Here is a 12,626-nt window from a genome sequence, read left to right on the forward strand (position 1 = left end):
ACTGTAAGAACAAAATAGCCTGAAGCGGTTGCAAGCTGAAGAAGTTAATGAATAATTCCTTTTTCATATATCCTTGAACATACATTAGAGTGTGGCTTTCAGATCTTTTAGGCCAGATTTGAGGCTTAACACCTTTGCTGTTCTGCATCTTTTGATATTACAGTGGTTTGCTCTTGAAACCAGCCTTTTGGAAGGCACTGTGCTGTTTCTAGAAGCCATGTCCCTGAAAATTATAATACCAATGGGAAACTGGAGAGTTATAATTCAAAAGCACAGTTAAAGCTAACAAAACTTTAGAGAATATGTAGGTCAGTTGTTTATGTTTAAGCTTGCCTTAAAGTTGTTAAGCATTTGGACCATGAAAACTAGGGGGAAAAGGTAGAAAAATAAGAACACTGAGTTTCTTATGCAGTAACTTAATTCTGGTGGTTGAGACTTTAGTAACAAACCATTGACAGCAGAGTTGTTTTACATTTTCCAAAACAGAAATGTGATTTTCCTTAGACCCATCATAAATAACGAGGAGAATAAAATTAAGCATCAGTAAGAGAAGTATGCTGGTTGTAGAAGTTAATGCTTTATCTGCCAGTTAAAATGACCTTCTATGCTCCTTGGAAGAGGAGATGAAGGCTGTGATGGCTTGTTGGACTGTTTGGATTTTTTCCAAATTTTGTTTTAGAGTCCGGTGAACTGATAGGTGAAACTGGAAAACGTATCCACAAATTATTGCTGATGTTGATTTGATGGTGACTTACCTGAATTACACAGTCTGTGAGAAAAAATATATAATAAATTATAGTAAAAGCATAGCAATTACAGTTTAATGAGGGTATCCAAAAATGAGCATAAGAAGTAGGTAAACTAAGGCATGAAAAGGCATATTAAAAATGTAATCTTTTTAGCCTTTTTTTACCTATTTTTTTTACCCTATTCCTAAGAGAATGACTGCTAATGCCTGTCTGCCTTATCTGGTTAAAGGGTTAACCCAATTAGAAGCATGAGTATGAACACATATAACAGGCTGTGAGCTGGTCTTGTTCTCTGCTCTGGTCCTGTACCTTGATGGGAACGACAGCTTTGACTTTTGTAGCAATAAAGGAATGTTAACTCATGTATCCTGGTGCTCTGTCGATAGCCTGTGGTTTCCCAGCAATCATTTCAACATATCTAATGTTAACAGAATAATAAATCTTTAATTGGCCTTACTTAATCTGTCTAACAAATAGCACCAAATGCCAACAGACTTGGGATAAAGACACCGGAGCTGCAGTGAACAGTGGTGCAGGACGATGTGGAGTGTGGTTTGCCAAGGCAGGGAGGCAAAGTGGGGCTCCTGAAAGAGTTGTTTAGAATTTGGTGGGTGTTTAGATACCGCAGGGGCTGGTTCAGCTGAATGGCTTATATGTTATGTTTGCTGCCTGCCACTTACATCCTCTCCAGGGAATCATGGACAGATCCTGACAAGTTCCACCATCTTCCATTTTTTATTGTGTGATGCAAGGGAATTGTCTCTCTCTTTTTGTCCCCATGATTTTTCTTGCTTGTTTTCAGTCCTGTTTTTTTTTGCTTCTTGTTTTTCTGCCTGTTTGTAGCCACCATTTGAAAAAAGTTGCATGTTTCTGCCGTAGCTGGATAAACATTATAACCCAATCTTGGGTCTGTCTCAACAGCCATCAGTATGGTAAGCATGAGCACACATACACACACTCATCTGTACGGACTGTTTTATCTAGCAGCACGAAGTCTTACAAATTTATGATGACAGGCTGCGAATTTAAAAGAGAAAGAGATACTAATTTTTTTTTTTTTTGCACTGTGAAGTCCACCATGGCCAGCAGGAGAAATAGGCTAGAGTCTGGTGCCCTCTTGTGACTACTTTAAACTCCTGGAAAAACATAATCTCGTGATTTAAAAGCGATCAGGGCTTGAGTTACACTGGAAAACACGAAGAAATTTATGCAAAATAAAAGCCGGGAGTACAGAAAAGGGGAATTAACCTCTCAGTGTCATTTCTGAAATGAAACTTCTGCTGCATGGTTCAGAATAGAGGCAGTAGACTCACAGCCCATAGTTGACTGGTGTGTTGAATATTTCTGTGATATCTTGCTTTCATAAAAGCTTTTCTTCATGCTAGGCAATTAGACATGATACTGAAGTACAGGCAAGTCAGGATTATACGTTAATATTGCTTTTCATCATGGAAGAATAGGTCCAATATACATTTCTACATTAAAAAAAAAAGAGATTTTCCTCCCAGTTCTGGAGGTTTGAAGTCATTATGATCTGAAAGTATGGGCCAGCAAAAAAAGTTCAGATTCATATTAAATTTTGCACAGCCTTCAGGGGAGGAGGCCTCTTTTCACAGCTTTGGTTTAACTTCATGTTGATTTATTCGTAATAGTTCTCAGTATCTCCAGAGGAAAAAAAAAAAAGATTATTTTCTGGGATTTTTTCTTGTACAGTGTTATTTCTCATCTTAGAATTTGACTAAGATATGGTTCTAGTATCTGAAACTGAATGCTAAGAAAACAAAAAGGCAAATATTTAATGTAATTTCCAGCTTCTTCCCTCTCATGAAAGAGGAACGTTTCTGGTCAGAAGAGGGAGTGACTAGTGCTTGACTAAAGCAAGCAGGGGCCACTCAGCCTCTCATTAGGGAAAGCCCCTTGCTGAGTTACAAAATCACACATGCCTTTGAATTCTGCTTTTGTGGAGTACTGAAGTTACCTGCTGACCGTTCATTTCCCATTGAATCTTTTCTGTTACTGCATTACAGTCTGTCTGTATCTGCTTCACACCCCTGTGTCCAAACGAAGTTCCCCATTCGCCCCCTTTTTCTTGTTCCTGATAGAAACTTCAGATTTGTACTTGGCCTGGCTAGAATCTCCTGCCTTTTGTTGATGGGTGAGTCCCACCGTAACAGTCAAGAAAGCAAGAAATCAGCCATACTCCTGAGTTCCCTTATTATTTAGTGTGCATTTTTCTTCTCTCCTGCATATTGCTGCATCCACTGCTGAGTTTAGTTTGAGGCTTGTGCATTTGTTATCTTCGGGATGCAGCTATTACTGCAAGCGGCACAGTTAAGTGCACCATTCCATTGAGAGCTATGGACTGTCCATTTTCATAGGCCTTATTTTAGGAAAGATTTGAATTAGAGGTAGACAGGAACTGTACATGCGGCTAAATGGAAAATTGCAGGTTTTTTTTTTTAATACCTTATCAAATGTCCTTTATCCAACATGTTGTCAAGTCACCTATAAATGTCAAACATACAGTAATAAAAACTACCTGTAGTGGTTTATGTGACCCTAGTCATCTTGACTATGTCTAAGAAAGGCAAAAAGAAACCCCAAAATTAATCAAATAGGTAAGCAATAGTGCTGTTGCCTCACACATATCAGGCTCACACTGCCAGAGACACATTCCAGAAATCTAGTGCTAAGAAAGTGCTTCCCAACCCATGAAAACAGTGCCAGGAAGGGAAGAGCTTGAGAGGCAGTGTCCACATGGATACATCTCAGAGCACTAAGGATTTTAGAGATTATTACTGGTGGCCTACTGTGTACAGAAGTTGCAACGGCAAATGCTATTAGTGTTACTGATTGTTTTCAGTCCTGCACCCAGAGAGGTACTATGAACTTTGTGAGCGCTTGGCCCTAAGTGTTTCCAGTCTGGAAGTCAACTCTGTGGATCGGTATTACTCTTACCTTTTGGAAGCAATAAAACACCTCCAAATACCAAAATAACCCAGTGAGGAAAAATCCCAGTGAAGACCCGGAGGGTCTAGTGCCCATGTTGCCAGAAGGAGACCCAAAATTAAAATGAAAGTCTGCATATTTTTTTTTTCTCTGATGCCCCAGCATGAATAGAAGCAAATGAAGGGCTTTGAATCTGACCCTGAAAGTGCTGACTCATTAGAATTTGTGCTTTAGTACCTTATATTTGCCTCCACACTGTTCCCCGCTCCGCTGCAGTAAGCTCTGAATATGTATACAACACACCTGCCCACTCTTTCTAGTATCTCCTGCAAGGGCTTGTATTTTAAACTGAGAAGACAGACAATGCTCAAGGGAAGAAGCGTCCCATTTTACAGATGGGGAACTGTGATACAAGCTGATGTATTTCTAAGTAGCTTTCTGAACACTCAGGTATTTGCATACTTGTTCAGAACATCTGTGACTTTAGGTTTACAAGGCTTTTCAGGACTTTGTACATCATACAACACCCTTTTTCCCACAGTATCTCTCTCCTCTTTGATTCTTTACCACCCTCAAGAAAATATTTCATGACAGATCTTTGAACATACAAGGGATACTTTGTGATCATGGGCTGAAATGTGTGGGCTCTGTCACAGACTGAGGCTGCCAAACAGGATGGATGATTTTATGGCGCGCTGAGAAGGCTTATTTTGAGGTTGCTGGTGTAGACGATATTCATGTGATGCTTTGTGAAATTCTTACCACGTAGCTTATCATTTCTCCTCAGCAGACTTTCCATCTGTCTGCAAGGCTGGTTTTTGCTTTGTTATCCCTGAGCATTTCTTACAGGATGGAGTAAAGAGAGTAAGACCCTAGAAGTTATCCGTGATCTGAATTATAGCGATGAGACATAATGAGTTGAGTCCTACTCTTTCTTACCAATTGCTCACGATGGCAAGTTTATTACCAGGATATTAGTACTAGTCTAATTTGGGATAACAGATTTCTCTTTTGATGGTTCACATTCCTCTAATTTGAAGATTGCATCATGAGGCCATGCTGCATCCCTGGTGCAAATAGACTATGAGAAGCGCCCTCTCCTGTGCAAAGATTAACTGTGCAGGGGAAAGAGGGAGCGCAGCGGGATGCAAACCACCCAAGAGGGACAAGAAGAAATGGAGAGGACTGGTCGGTGTCCTCATCTCTAGACACTAGTGGCAGAAGACATGCTGGGAGATCCACCTTTGGGAATATTACCACCTGTACGCATCCCCTGCACACCAAAGAGGTTCAAAAAAAAAGATTCCATCTTTCTGATGCAATCCCTCCACCCTTATTTGCTACCTTTAGTTTGTGCTGGTTTGAAAATAAGACAGGTATTCCAACCTGTGAGGCAACTTTGGCGTCATTTCACTATGTAGAGGATGTTTCCTAAAAGGCCTATCCCACAGCGTGACCTGTAGGATGACAATATGCTCATGAAAAAAAGCTATTAGATTGCGGATGTTTTTGAAAGCCTGGTTCTGAGTTGGGTTTCATCACTCACTACCCAACAGAAATTCGACATTGGGTTGTATATGAAAGCAGAGGCTAAATCAGACCAGCTACAGGATTGCTAACTGCAGATGAAACTTTGTCATGCACGGAGGGTCTGAGTTCATTTGTATCTGGGTTTGCCTGTTTTGTGTACCTATCCTCTTGAAGCAAAATTTAGTACTGAACATGAAAGCATTTCTTAGACAGGAATAGAGTTTTATAAGAAGCGAGTTACCCCAAACAATTACTTTAAAAATGCAGTCTTTAGAAATAACTTAAAATTGATGAATAAACAAACAAATCAGATATATTGTCTGGAAAAACTAGTTTGGCCAGCTCTAGTTCATAGCCAGAAATTATTCACTTCATGCTTCACAGTCATACTTAAAACAATCAGCCATCCACTCATTTCCCAGGTATGTTACGAATGTCTGAGACGCCTGTTAAAATCAAATCAAATTTTATTTATTGAGTAGCCCACTCTTCTTTAAATCAAATTATGGGAGTTATACCTGAGTAAATGCTGAGTACAAAAGAGAGTGGATTTTTGGACTTTTGTCCTGTTACACTGGTGACCTACTTACCCACTCTGACCCATACGTGTGGAGACCTGGCCATCTAAAGATCAAATTTGGAAGCACGGCCTAAGTTTTGTACTCTCTCCAAGTCATTTTATAGCTTAAGCTGAGTTGAGGAAGTTGGGGGACAGATCCAAATAGCTGGGCTGAGAACTGCAGATCTGATGTAGTAGGTGACCCTTCAGAGCACGAAGCAGTCCCTGCAGGCTCGCTGGAAATGTCCCTGCAGGAGGAAAGGATGGAAAGACCCACACAATCAAGCCATCCTTCAGATCTCCTCTGACCTGAGTAGTGTCCTTTGCTGTGTCTCCAGCAAGTGTCCCAGTGCTGAGACCCTTCCTTTGCCTGTATGGCACAGTCAGATACCGTGTGACAAAACAGATCTCATGCTTCAATTTGTCACATGAGAAACAGTCGGCTTATCTGATGGGATAGTTTAACAACATGGAAATAGCATTTCTTGATGTACTCACTGAGATGTAAAGCTGCTTTTCCATTTATCCACAGAAGTCACGATTTGCGATTTTCCCATGTGGATACATTGCTTGGTACCTGGCCCCTATTCCCTGTCACGGAATATTTTAGTTTGGAAAGCACCTCTGGAGATCATTGAGGTCGTCTTCAAAATTGGATCAGGGCCTTGGCACCCCTAGGGCTTTTATTTCAGAGTGCATCTGAACAAAAAACCTCCAAGGATTTTTATTAAGAGAAGATGCATAATGATATAGTGATTTAGAAGAGCAGGTAAATTAGGCAATGCAAAAGAATTGCAGATGTTGCATCAGACCCTGCTAATCCCTGTCCCCTGCATCTGCGGCACTGGGCTCCGATACTGGTTGCTCTAAAGATACTCACGTTTTATCAGAGGAAAAACATCAGAGAGATTTCAGACTTCATTGAAATGAGTATCTAATTTGCATCCATTTCAATCAGTTCAGAAGCTTGTATCTTTAGTTTCTTCTAAGTTCACTGCTATTATTCATCAGAGTTTTACATTTAGACTATGAAAATCCTGAGGTTGGGGCAGTTTGCATATGTGTCTTCAGAGATTAATCATCAGTGCTCTGGCTGACTGGGCTGTTACGAGCAACGCCTGCAGCTGATTTTTTTAGTAATGGAAAGTTTGATTTTCAGCAAAGTTACAGATGTTCTGCACTTTGCAGATCTCTCCCTGATACCTTAGAGACTTTGATCTCTGGCATGGCTATGCAAATACAAACCCACAGTTTGTTAATTAGCATCACAACAGAATTTCACATTTTTCCAAGAAACAATCTCCTATTCAATCCAGTATTATGTCAACTACTTTTGAGGACATAAGCCTTTCATAGGTAGATGCCAGAGGAGTCATTAAATAATAAAAAAAAATTAAATATGTCATAAATACAATAACTTGAGGAAATGCCATTGTGGCACAATGCTTCTTTGCAAAAGTATATAGAAGTAAGCATAATATACAGAAATACCTATGGCAATTTCAAAACATTAACAAGTATTGTATTTACTTGAACATTGGCTAATGTAAGTTCAATTCAGAAATGTCAACATTGATGACAATTTGAAAATATTACAGAAATACAACATTATAGACGAAGCAGAATGACGCTGTGAAACACTTTTACAAACTTGTACTCAAATAAACATCCAACTGATTAATGATCTTTGCCTGTTTTACTTTGACCGCATAAAAATATGAGGAAGCTGTTTAGGTAAATCTTGCCAGATTTGTATCACTCTTATTTTTGAATTTCTGTTTTGAAGGCACAGGAAACTACCATCAATAATGTATTCATAGTGAAAGTGGCAGCAGCAACAATTGAATCTGTCCCGGTGTAGTCTCATATATGCACCACCAGCACGTCCAAGGGAGTTCCCATCTACGGGGAGAAGAGACTGTGTTCTCCATGCTGCCAGCCCTTCCTTGTCAGTAAGGCACTTAACTCTTGTACAAACTCCTACTAAGTGAAAGTTGGATCAGTACCAGAAGGGAAGTTTTAGCTTAGTCAGAAATGAAACACAAGTTCAACAAACGTTCAGGGATGGCGTACAAACAATCCATGACACCAGTTGGAAATGTATAAATTTTCTGTACACTTCAGTGCATTCCAGATTTAACTGCAAAATAAGTAAAATCTACTAATTGTAAAATATCGAGCATTAGAATTGTACATTTTAAGAATTTCAGGACACTGCAGGATCTTGACTAATACCGTAGAAGTACTGTTGTCCTGTGTTAGCGGGCCACTGTTTTGCCCTTTGATTCTCCCCAGAATGTGCGAGGTAAATAAAGCTGCATACTGAAGTATTAGGAACATTTTTAAGGCTCTCGTTGAAAGACTTCCTCATTTTTAATATTTTCCACTGGTTAACCACAAACGGTAACAACAGAGTTCGTGTATGAGAATCTGAACATGTATGTCCTCAAGAACTAAAAATTTCAACCTTAAGAATGGGTCCTATGTTGTTCTCCTCAGCAGGGATTTTTTCGCCCATCTCAGAAGATAAAACTGGTTCTGAATTCCTATGAAGAAAAAGGCAGCCCCCAAAAATAAGCTTTTAAGATTTCAATTTGAGTCAAAGTAAATTACTTAGTTTATTCCACGTGTCCTTAGTAAGAAATATTTTCACCAATGATACTGGTGGACAAACTTTATTGTAGGAGACAAACAGAAATAAGACGTATCACTCCTGTAGCATCTTCAAGGAGTGGCTGGCTCACACACAATGACAAAACTTCCTACAGGATGTAAATACTCGTGCGCTGCAGTCTGCAGCCCACAGCTAGTGGTGGGAACTTCTTATTTGTGTCAGCACCTAACTGCTAGCTGCCACCTTCTTGGTCTTTGCCACTATTACAGGTCTTTTGAATGTCAGATGAATCTGGTATTTCTTTGTTTTCTTCTTTGAGCCCTCCTTCCTGTGATTCTTTTGACATTTTCAATTTTAGGCTGTCAGTCTTGTGATTAATGGATGAATTCAGCCTGGCTGAGTTCAATCTCCATCTTCTCAGAGTCCTATAAAAATCTTTTCTGACGTTTTCACTAACCAGCACGTAGATGATTGGATCTGCAACACTGTTTGCAGTGGTTAAACACAGAAACACTGTAAAAATTGAATAGATATTTTTTTCAAATGGACATGAGCAATTTTGATGAAGCATAAAGTATATGGATCTTATTATGAGTACCACATGGTAGGGCGCAAAGCAGATCAGGAAAATGACAATAATGGCGACAGCCAGATACTTCACTTTGGCTTTTTGGCGACAAGTCAAGCTGCTGCTTGTTTTTGTACTTTGGAAAATTTTGTAGTTTGTGAAAATGAGGATTGTGAAAGGTATGGCAAATCCAAATAGGAATCTAGCAAAGCTGAAAGAAGCCAATTTTATGTCAAGGGGCAAAGTTTCAAAGCAGGTCTTCCTATTAATACGTTCTGGATTATCTTCCATGTAAAATACTGGAGTGTGGATTATTGCAACCACAGCAAAGAGAAAACACACTATTATGATTGCCTTTTTCTGTCCTCTTCTCCCCCTTGATTCCAGAGCATACACCAGTGCCACGTAACGATCCAAAGAAATGCAGCACAAAAGCAGAATACTGATGTATATGTTGCAGAAAAAGATGAATCCTGTTATTCTGCAAGCCTCTACACTCATATTCCATCGGTGCTCATTTTGCACGTAGATAATCCAGAGAGGCAAGGTACTTAAATACATCAGCTCGCACAATGATAAACTGAAAATGTAGATGGCGATTACTTTATTCCTTTGTATTTGTAGAAATGTAAGCAGGGAAGTTAAGCAATTTGCCGGAAGGCCTATGGCAAAAACGATGCTGTAAACTGCAACCAGAAGTGTCTTGCTGTCTTTGTAGGGAATTCCTGTGCAAGTGGAGCTATTATTTGTGTCTGTACAATTTTCCATTATTCTTTTTCCAGCTGGTGTTTCCTGAGAATCAGAAGACAAGGTGGAAAGTTAGCACTTACACTTAAAAAAGTGTCAGTACAGGTTATGGTCCCATAGGTGCCAGCAGGACATGTCAGGGGAACAAGTGGGATGCTTGTCTTGGGGAAGCATCTAAAACAGGCAAGTTTTCCAAGACCTGCTGGTCTACTGCAGTGTCCCCTGGGAGTCAGGTCTGATTTATTTCCAGGAAAAAGTGCCTTTCTTCACAAGGAATTTCTTGACTACAGCATGCCTATTCACCAGAACAGGGTACTGGGGACTGTCCCTAAATCAGGCTGCCTCATAAATAAGACTGAGCTGCTGATCAATTACTGAAGTCACTTCCCAGAGGAAACTGAGGGCATTAGTCTTTTTTTTTTTTTTTTTTTTTTGAAACTGAGTAACAAAAATTGCAAACCACAGAGATATCAGAAGCAGACTTCCAAAAGAAACTATCATTTATGGTCAGTCAGCTGGGGGAACCGTCTGAAGTGGGTGGTGGTAGTTTTGTGTCAGAGACTACCCAGCATATAGGAAAGAGAATCCAGTCACTGACATGTACCTCCACAATATATTACAACATAGTAGTTCAAATCTAGCTAATTCATACGTCTCTTCTCCCTCCTCTTAATGAATAACTGCAGCTGAAGAACATAAACTTGTAGTGCGATTTAACACCCACCTGTCCTCGTTTCAGCTGGAATAAAGTTAGTTGTCTTCCTAGCAGCTGGTATAGTGCTGTGTTTTGGATTTAGGATGAGAGTAATGGTGGTAACACACTGAGGTTTTAATTGTTGCTAAGCAATGTTTATACTATGTCAAGGACTTTCCAGCTTCTCACACTGCCCTGCCAGCAGAGGCTGGGAGTGCACGAGAAGTTGGGAGGGGACACAGCCAGGACAGCTGACCCAAAGGAGCCAAAGGGGTATTCCAGACCATATTACATCATGCCCAGTACATAAACTGGGGGAAGTTGGCCAGGGGGCACCACGGCTCAGGGATTGACTGGGCATCAGTCAGCGGGTGGTGAGCAATTGTATTGTGCATCACTTGTTTCATATATTCTATTATTATTATTATTATTTCCCCTTTCTTTTCCATCCTATTAAACTGTCTTTATCTCAACCCATGAGTTTTTTGTCATCCCCCCCCCCCCCCCCCCCCCCCCGATTTTCTCCCCCATCCCACCGCAGAGCCGGGGGAGTGAGCAAGAGGCTGCGTGGTGCTTAGCTGCTTGCTGGAGTTAAACCACAACACTACCATAGTAAGCCAGTGAAACTGCCTACCACATCAGTCTGATGCCTCTGGGAAACAACAGGAAATAAGGGCAGCTAGAGGAAGTAAACAGACCAAAGAGAAGAACATACACGTGTTTGAGAAATGGAGGCAAAGGCATTTAATGCTCTTTGAACAGAAGCGGTTACAAAAACCTCCACCTTTCCAAGACGACCAAACACAAAAGCAGACCTGGCATTTGGTCAGTGTTAAGTAGTGCTAGGAGAAGCATTTCTTGCAAAGTCACGTTGATGATTTCCATGCAGAAGCCTTCCCCAAGTGAATAGAGGAATATGGAGCTGGGCGTGCAGTAATGGTGCTGCGTGCCCTTGAAAATTGTACTTTGCTGTATTTATGAGTTGTAGGTGTTCATTGTATAACATCCTGGATAAAAAGAGATCTTGTCTGGCCTAATCTTTTGGTCATTCTCTTATGGGGTGGACATCTGCTCCAGGGAATAGCCAGCTAATTCCACAAGAAAGAGATGTGTTGACAAGAGACCGAGTCCCTTCAGTCAGAGGAGGGGCATGAGCTTTCCTGGTCTACACTGTGCATGAGCAATTTCTTTAACCCTGAGTTCATGCAGGGGAGAAGGTAGCTTTTAGCAGCCTCTGAACATTTATTTGTTGTTTGTTTGGGCCCATCTCAAGAAGACCAAGGGGAAGCAGTCTGCTCCCAGTGCAGTGGGATTGTCTCCTGCATCTCTGGGGGGTGGACAACCTGGTGGGGCTGTTCCTTCCCCTCCACGTGGGCAAGAGCAGTCTCTGGGGTGGCACAAGCAACTCCACCCTGAACGCCTAACAGAGTACCTGCTGTGCAAGATCCCTAGAGCTTGAAGGGCAGTCAGGTCTCCTGACTTAGTTTAGTTACCAGATGATGAGAACGGTATGAGAAAACGTACACAGGTTGCCCTAGGCTGCCCTAGGCAGCAGTGCGGTGCCAGCCACAGCCATAAACACCCAGAGAGGATCTCCTGGCCCGTGTTCAGAGGCGTTCGCTTCCATCAAGTACCCCAACGCAGTCAGACCCCACTCAATGACAGCAGCTTCTGAGTGAAGATGTCCTGTCAAGTGAGCAGTTGGGGCAGAGGCAAGTGGTACCTGCTGTCCCCGGCACCAGCAGCAGAGTAAGCTGTTCCCTGGGGCGAGAACATTTGGAAGGGGCCTCCACAGACAGAGGAACTGAGAAAGTGCTGTCTGTGTAAAGAAATACACCGGAGGGTACGACCGTGCTCAGCGACTACCTTCCACTTCCCCCTGCGGCAAACCATGCTCTGCTGGTGTGCTGATGTGGATGAGGGTTAGCAGGCAGTGGCTGCTGCGCTAGTTGGGCCAAAGTGTCTTGCCAGAGGGTCACATCCCTCCACATCTGAGAATCAGACTGGAGTCCGACGCGTATGTTGAAGCCCTCTCAAGGGGGATCTGAAGTTTCGTCTAGTTTCAAATGTCCCATCTTAAGAATGACTGGAGAAGAGGATCCTCACTGCTGTGTAGGGAAGACTGCACGGTACTCGGCGGGGCTGCCGCAAGGTTTCTGCATGAGAGGGTGTAAAGTTACTTCCCTTCTTTCCTAGCAGTGAAAGTGTACTGGTAG

General features: G+C 41.6%; 1 protein-coding gene across 4 annotated transcripts in view; it reads right to left on the minus strand.

Annotated features, from left to right (window-relative positions):
- Nucleotides 1–12,626, minus strand: part of GPR132 (G protein-coupled receptor 132) — a 96,340-nt gene that overhangs the window by 3,050 nt on the left and 80,664 nt on the right. For 2 of the 4 annotated variants that reach the window (XM_049828857.1, XM_049828860.1), the window contains exon 2: nucleotides 5,579–9,761. The exons of 1 other annotated variant lie outside the window; for it this stretch is intronic. In XM_049828857.1, the coding sequence (XP_049684814.1) occupies nucleotides 8,634–9,737 (1,104 nt within the window). In that variant the 5' untranslated portion in view covers nucleotides 9,738–9,761 and the 3' untranslated portion in view covers nucleotides 5,579–8,633. Of the gene's footprint in view, nucleotides 1–5,578; nucleotides 9,762–10,440; nucleotides 10,552–12,626 lie in introns of those variants that run through there. One more of the 4 variants, XM_049828858.1, reaches the window with a different exon arrangement.

This window comes from Accipiter gentilis, chromosome 25, assembly GCF_929443795.1.
Source record: "Accipiter gentilis chromosome 25, bAccGen1.1, whole genome shotgun sequence".
Taxonomy (NCBI): Eukaryota; Metazoa; Chordata; class Aves; order Accipitriformes; family Accipitridae; genus Astur; species Astur gentilis.